At 36.1% G+C, this 8376-nt stretch overlaps 1 protein-coding gene across 1 annotated transcript in view; it reads right to left on the bottom strand.

Annotated features, from left to right (window-relative positions):
* Dhx36 (DEAH-box helicase 36) overlaps positions 1-8376 on the bottom strand; it is a 47888-nt gene that overhangs the window by 8458 nt on the left and 31054 nt on the right. The window contains exons 16-19 of the mRNA XM_004648224.2: positions 6354-6471; positions 5673-5771; positions 370-543; positions 97-183 (exon numbers count right to left, since the gene is read on the bottom strand). Coding sequence (XP_004648281.1) covers positions 97-183; positions 370-543; positions 5673-5771; positions 6354-6471 — 478 coding nt within the window. The remainder of the gene's footprint in view (positions 1-96; positions 184-369; positions 544-5672; positions 5772-6353; positions 6472-8376) is intronic.

Genomic DNA, 8376 nt, shown 5'->3' with positions numbered 1-8376 from the left:
TATGTACAACATAGATGTTTTTAAAGGTTAAATATGTTACTATGCCATCATCAGTTTTTCAAATCTGTCAAAATCTAGAGCAAGAATTTTCTATACCTCAAAAGCATTCACAACCGTCAGGTGATCACTTCTTGTTTCCTTTGCTAATTCCTTTCTTCTTGCATCTGCAATTTTTTCTTTTCCCTTAAAAAAAATAAAGAAAAGATACAAGCAATTTAAACTTTTCTGACACAAATAAAAAATATTCTAATTATAAAGCTAATAAAAATGTACTCAAAAAAATTTAAAGTTTTGAAAGCAAAAACTTTCTAAAGCAACAACTACTTTTAGCATCTACATATGGTTGGCTTCTAAATTCCTACTTCTTACCAGTGGAATGACAAAAGGGTCTTTGAAGCTGAGACTAGCAGCAATAGTGAGTACAGGGTCTAAGCAACAGAAAAGAGCTCCAAAAAGAATCATTTTTCCAATATGAGGCTCAACTGGTAATCGTGCTAAGTGGACTCCAAGAGGTGTCAATTCTTCTTGTTTATCCAAAGCATTCTGTAAAGAAAGATTATTTTAAAAACAAGCATGGTAAAGCATTCAAATTAAAGTTATTTTAGTTTATTTAAGAACAAACATCACTAATCACTACTCACTTTCTTAAACACTTAAAGTTTAATCTTTAGCTGCTATTTCATTTTCCCTTATTGTTCTTCTACTGTTTATTTCCCATCAAAAAATAAATTCTGATGTTAAAAATTTCTTTAAGCAAAAACAAAATTAATACACAACTTTGCATAACTGGAAATGTTAAAAAGAGAAACAAACTACCAAGCCTTTAATCAAAGAAAGAAAATCAACCACAAAAGCACAAGAATTGCAGAAAAGAAGAAAACAAAAAGATACAGTATAGATGGGTGAAACACAAACCCTAAATTTTATTCCTTTACACACAGTGAGACAGGAACACAAGAAAAAGGATGTGTCTAGAACCCTGGGAAATGGAAACATGAGCTCTGGTTCCCTTGGTAATCTGGTCCAACCACAGCCCTAAGTACTGTTCAACAAGCAGGTAGATTGAAGATACACAGTAATTAAGCAAAAGAGCTGTAAAAATTACAAATTTAGGATCAGGGGAAAGAAAGGTAGAGATTCAAAGAGGTTGAGGCTGGTATCTGTGGATTAAAGCACCTGCAAGCAAGCCCAGGGAGCAGGGATTCAATCCCTGAGCCTGCTGTGCTGGCTCTGCCCCCAAGGCATGCTGAGATGGCAATTAAGACTGGGCGTGGTGGTGTGCACCTGTAATGTCAGCTCTTGGGAGGCTGTAGACAGACAGATCACTACTAGTCTGAACTAGTAGTGAGACCCTGAACACCCTGTAGACTCTTCCCTAAAATACAAAAAAAAAAGAAATCAAAATCAAGGGGAATAAAATTATAATGCTAAGATTAGTTCTTGCGCCTACCATAATCTTGATACCTAACACTTTGACGGGTACATCTGCAGAAAAGTACTAAATAGTTTACACCTTAAAAAGACAAAATATCATATGTCAAACTGAATCCAAGTAGCTAGGTTTATTTCAGGAATTGAACTGATTTAACATTTTAAATATCAACATAATGCTATAAAAACAACAAAACCATAAACAGAAAAACTCTATAGGTAGGTATTGATAATTAAGACAATGTGACAACAGCTCAGGGTAAAAACAACCAATATGAAAATCCACACTTTGTCAAAGGGTACAGAACAAAGAAGGATGAATTTTTCTGTAGCAGTGACTGACAGAGACTCTTTTAAATCTTTGCATGATAGGGCTGGCCAGATAGCACAGTGCTTAGGCAGAGCGCAGGGATTGGGGTTTGATCCCCTGCATACCCCGCCCCCAGCATACACTGAGACTGCGACTGAAACTGTGTGTGATGGCCCACACCTGTAATCTCAGTGCTTGGGAGGCTGAAAACAGTAGGGTCACTAAGAGTCCAATCTGTGTAGTGACACCCTGTAGACCCTGTACTAAATATATTAAAAAAAAAAAAAAATCTTGCCATGATAAACAGCACACTGCGGCACACATGCTACAGGTATTGCACCGCTGTTCTACAATATTCCATTGATCAGATCTACTTACATAAAAGTTTAAGAGTCCTATCTTACTACATATACACATACACAACACAAATACAGATGGATTACACAGCGAAATGAGAAAGACAGAGTAAAAAAATTCAAAAAATAAAACTTTATGATTCCAGATTTTGAAGACTTCTTACAAAAACCAGTAACTTTTAAGACTAATATTATCTGACAGCATTAAAATACTTTGTTCATTAGAAACTACTTTGAAGAACAAAGAAGAAAATATAGACATATCCAATACACAAATGATAAAAGGCTCTGATCAAGAGTACACAAGTACATAATGACCTGAAACCTAACAGGAAAAATAGGCATCAATAATATATGGCAAGGATTTCTAAATAAGCAATGAACATGAAAAGTTGCTCACAAATTCAACTACTGGAAATGTAAATTAAATTTAAAAATATAAATATCTAGATACCTACCATCATGACAAGAATAAGACTGATAATACTAAGGATTAGTGAAGCTACAGAGTAATAATATAGTTTTACTTACAACTGGCACCAGCCACATATATCTAATGAATTCACACACATTTAATTCACAACTAAGTATGTATCAATGATATACATGTGAATTTTTGCACCAAGAAACTGAATACTGAAAAATATTCATAGCAATGTTATATAGCAACCCAAAGGAGGAAATGAAAATCTTTCATTACTTATATGATAAAATATGGCAAAGAAAGCAAATGAGTTACCGTATATGTAACAGTAACAAGGTAGAAGAATCTTACAATGTTAACTGAAAGAAAAAAGAATGCTGTTCCTCTCACCTACAAAGAAAAAAAACTCTACATCCTTTACAAGTCTGTATAAAGTTCACAAAATTGATAAAATTAAGCAAGTATTTACAAACATGCTTATCTGAATGACAAAACAAGTGGAAGAGTACCAACTGTGGGGTCAAGAGAGAAACTGGAAGCGCACACTAAGGGGGCTCTTTGAATGTGTTCTTGACCTAAGTAATTACACAGTGTTTACTGTATCAATCATTAAATGGGCCAGGGAGATAGCTCAGTAGCATAAGCGCCTGCCTGGCAAGTACAAGGTCCTGAGTTAAATCCCTGGTACCAAAAAAGAGAAAAAGAAATTCTAAAGTAGTATATTTTTATTCTCATTTTTCCTGGCTGTGCATGTTGTATTTCAAAATAAAAAATATTGGGCTGGAGAGATGGCTCGGTGGTCTAAAGCACCTACTTGGAACAGGCTTAACAAAGCACAGGGACCGCGGTTCAATCCCCCAGCACCACATGCCAGCCAGCCCCGCCCCCAGGTGGGCAGAGCTGGCCACACACACACACACACACACACACACACACACACACAAATAAATAAATAAATAATTTTTTAAAAAAATAAATAAATAAAAATATTTCTTAAACATTGGGTGTCTCAGGGCTTTCAAGGTAGCTCAGCAGACCAACTGCCTGCTTAGGCAAGCACAGAGACCAGGGTTCGATCCCTGGCACCACAAGCCATGCCGGTCCCACCCCCAAGAACACTGAGCCCATACCATGTTGGGGCACGGTGAGGCACACCTGTAATCCCAGTGCTGGGGAGGCAGAAAACAGAAGGATCACTACAAGTCCAATCTGTGTAGTGAGACCCTGCACCAAATACATTAAAAAAAAAAAAAAAGTGGATCTCATCGTGTAATTGGCAAATATGGAAAATACTTTTTTTAAAAATATATTTATTTATTTGGTACAGTATCTTTCTACACATGCAGGGCCAGCACAACATGCAGTTCCAGGGATTGAACCCAGGTCCTTGTGCTTGCCAGACAGGCACTTAGACTGCTGAGCTATCTCTCCCCCAACCTGTGGAAAATACTTGCTGCCCTTGTCATGTACAACCTGCAAATGGGAGGCTTCCTCTTTTATTCAGTCAAGAGAGAGGAACTCACTCTATTTGGACCTCAGAATCTGGGCATGTCCTCTGGTCTATCTGTACTATACCTAAATTGATTCTCTGCTCATCACCCACCTCTCCAGCATCGCAATGTATTAGCTAAGTCTCTCTGGGAAGAGAGATACAAAGTAAAATCTCACTACTTCCTAAATTCCAGTGATCTCACTAAATCTAATCCAAATTCCAGGACACATCGTTTGCATAATTTACAATGTTTTTTTTCATTTAAATAGCTTATCATGCTAAAAGGTATTATATTCCAGTATGTCTACACCATCAAAACTGGATAGCCCCCTAAAAGCCCTGTGAAATATTTAAAACATATCTTTGACTAACTCTACCCAGCCCTAACCAACAGAACTTATAAAAAAAAGACAGAAATGTTCTATTTCTGTGCTGTCCAGTGAAGTAGGCACATGTGTTACTGAGCATCTAAAATGTGTGATTAGAACTGAGATCCTGAAATTTTAATTTAATTCACAGGTTAACTTGCTATATAATGGCTGCAGGTACAGGGCACAGCAGATCTAACTTTTGTACTTTTCTCTTTACTGTGGGCATAACCCACAATCAGTCCTATTCTCTTGGTACAGTTCTGTACAAGAGTACTGCCGCCTAAGAGGTCACTTAAAACTGAAACTAGTATCTCACAACAAAAACCACAGTTTAAGGACTTTAAGCAGTTTGGACAAAGGACATTTTGTTAGTATTCCTCTAGAAGAATTTAAAGAGTTACCTTTATAAAATATGCATGCTATCATTAATTTACCTCATTTGACCAAAAAAAAATGATCAGAAGAGTAGAATAAGCAAGTTTATTTCAAGAACATGTATGAAAACCAGCAACTGAAAAATTCAATATTTCTTGTACTTTAAATTTGGCTTGCAATGAAAAAAAGTATAAAGACTAATCACAGAACATAACAAAAGTATGGTTTTATAACATACCTCTCATATACTAAGCTAAAAGTCTAATAATAGTAAATAAAATTTGATACTTTAAATATTTATTGATCTACTGACTTATATGCTTTAATACTCTGCTAGAATTCTTTTTAAAAAAAGTATGGAGCTTCCTCAAAAATCTAAAACTAGAAATTAGAATTCAATATTTCTTTTCTAGGTATCTCCCGAAGTGTTAAAGATACCATACTATAGTGATATATACCTACCCAAGTTTACAGCGGCACAATTCCTAACACCTACATCTTGGAAGCAGTCTGTATGTCCATCAACAGGTGAATGGATAAAGAAAAGGTGTTTACACTGAGTACTACTCTGCCATAAGAAAGATAAACAAGTCACTTATAGAAAAATGGATGCACCTTGAGACAATATTGAGTGAAATAAATCAGACAAATGAGCTTAAATATTACATGGTTTCTCTTATATGAAAAACTCAAATATAAATAAAGAGCAAAATAAAAGATAATAGGAAGTACAGAGATAGATCTTCTCACCTTGGAAGATTAAGAGATGGATGGATGGATGTAGAGGAAAGAAGAGAGGGAAAGGAGATGTAAGAAGGAATTATGCTGTGTATGGACCCATACCAACGCCACACAAGACTGTCATATTATATACTACAAACATATATTCCTAAAATAAAAATATCAAACTTGCCAGTTCCATCAGATGTCTTATGGAAAGCAACACAGCCTCATTTGATGGTGGATCCATTAACCTACTCAGAAAATAAGCAATTCCTCCTAGCCTTAAAATCTGCGGGGAAGAGAAAATAATTAAACATACATAATATACTGATATAACAATTTAAATCACCAAAGGACAAACAATTTCCAAGTTAGTTATTTTATCAAATAAATTGCAATTCTAAATTATATTTGAAGGATAATATAATACTCTCTGCCAGTAACTCTTAAAAAGTAGCTGGTTAAAAATCTCAAAAAGTTGATCACTGATTCTCTTAAAAAATAACACAATGTAATCAAAATAGGATACAAAAAAAATGCTAAGTAGTTTCTAACAATGGGTAAGTCTTAAGATGTGGTATCAATAGCTAACATTTATTTAACACTCACTATATGTCACACGCTGTTGTAAGAATTTCTAAGAAGTTACATAATTTGTCCAAGTTTCAGGGAAAATGTGGGATTCAAATATAGGAAGCATGGCTCTAGAATTGCACATCATTATACACTATTTAATATACATCCCAAGGATGGTAAAATTGTTCGATGAGACATGACAGAAAGTTCTTATAGTACAACAGTTTCTTTTATAAAAGATGTTGGAAATTACAATATTACCTGCCATTTAGATTCATTCTCCTACCTAATTTACCTTTATTTGCAAACAAAGTTCTTCCAAAGGAGTTCTCAAAATTTCTGGTAACTGATAGTCATCCAGAAGACTTGCTCGAAGACCATTATACAGATGATAGCAATGACCAGGTTGTACTCTTTAAAAAGAAAGAAAGAAAAAAATCCCAAAAGCATTATCAATGACATTTCTGAATTCCAGATAAAAGAGTAAGGGACAGCAGCCAATATCTATTTCTTACAAAACACGTAACTATTTCACATAGTTAATATTTCATTTTTATGAATCTTATTTCCTTCTTCCCTTGTTTAGAAAATCCCTAAAGCCTTTTTCCCAATCTATCCCTTTGAAGATGTTTGGTTTGTTTTTTTGACCATTTTTTCTTTTTTAATTAGTATACTATATCATACATATTTATAAAGTATAGTGTGACACTTAAATATAATGTGCATTGCTCTAATCATGGTAGCTGGTACTTAAGTTCCCTTAATACTTTTAAGCCTTTGAATGCCTCTTTTAATTCTTCATAAAATATGTAATGCTTTATTGTAAACTAGTCAACCTACTGTCCTACAACAGAACATTAGAATTTGTAATTCCTCCTAATCGCAACTTTTGTTTTTAATGTATTTGGTACAAGGTCTCACTGAGCAACTCGGACTCGTAGTGATCTTCCTGTTTTCAGCCTCCCCAGCACTAGGATCGCAGGCGTGCACCACCATGCCTGGTCTCAGTGCACCCAGGTTTGGGGCTGGCGTGGCATGTTGTACTGGGGATCGAACCCCAGTCCACTGAGCTATTTCACCATCACCCTAGTTATATTTTGATATCATATGCCAATTTCTTCCAATAAAGAATACAAGATTCCTTAATCCTGCCAATACTCTGGTTCCCTAGTTCTGATGACCATGCTCAGTATGAATAGTCTACTTAAGTCAAGATGAAGAGTTATACATTCAAATGTGTCTGTGGATACATGTTATTATGTTGGCCTGTTCTAAGCACCTTTTTATTTAGTGACCTCTCAGGAGGACACCAGAAATTTCAGTTTCATATTGAAATTTTAGTTTCTGTCTCAGTAAGTCACCTAGAAGGGAGATGGTTCAGTAGAATAAGCGTTTTCCTAGCAAGCGCAAGGGCCTGAGTTCAATCCCTGGTTCCACCTAAATAAATAAATAAATTAAATAAAAAAGCTAAAAAAAAAGAAAGTCACCTAGAAATCAACTCATACTGGGTAATCTGAAGATCATGCCAGTGGGTCAGAGTTGTACAGACAGACTGCAAACTCAGAGGGATACCAAAATCTTTAGGAGAACTTTCAACTATCTTTCTTTTAAGTAAGTCCATATCTAAAAATGAATAGGAATCTTTTCTACTTGTAAAAGGCAAAAAAAAAACCCAAAAAACAAAAACCTGTTGCAGCTCTAGACATGACTCTATCATTCACATAACTAAGAGTGTGAGGGCTAGCCTGATAGCTCAGCATACTAAAGCACACGATTAGTCAGAGTGCAGAGGCTGGGGTGATACCCAGTATGCTGTGCCAGCCCTGCTTGCGGGGCACACTGAGATGGCAACTGAGACTGGGCGTGGTGGTATGTGCCTGTAATCCCAGCACTTGGGAGGCTGAAAATAGAAGAATCACTATGAGCCAATCTCTGCATTGAGACCCTGTATACCTTGCAGACCCTGTCCTAAATATAGGAAAAAATAAATATACAAGAGTGTGTATAAGGGCCAGTCAAAGAGCTCAGCGGACTAAAGCGCCTGTAAGCAGGAGCAGGGGTAGGAGGGCGGAGCCTGCTGTGCCGCCCTGCCCCCGGGGCACAAAGAACAGCAATTGAGACTGGGCGTGGTGGTGCACACTTGTAATCCCAGCTCTTGGGAAGCTGTACGCAGGCGGAGCACTACAGTCTGATCTAATAGTAAGACCCTGTATACTCTGCAGACTCTTTCCTAAAAAATGCCAAAAAAAAAAAAAAAAGTATGTATGTATTAAAGGAATTCCAAAGGAAATACTTCATATTTCTTAAGGAAAAGATTC

The sequence above is a fragment of the Octodon degus genome, unplaced genomic scaffold (assembly GCF_000260255.1).
Source record: "Octodon degus isolate 3935 unplaced genomic scaffold, OctDeg1.0 scaffold00368, whole genome shotgun sequence".
Lineage (NCBI taxonomy): Eukaryota > Metazoa > Chordata > Mammalia > Rodentia > Octodontidae > Octodon > Octodon degus.
This window is presented reverse-complemented; position numbering and strand designations above follow the sequence as displayed.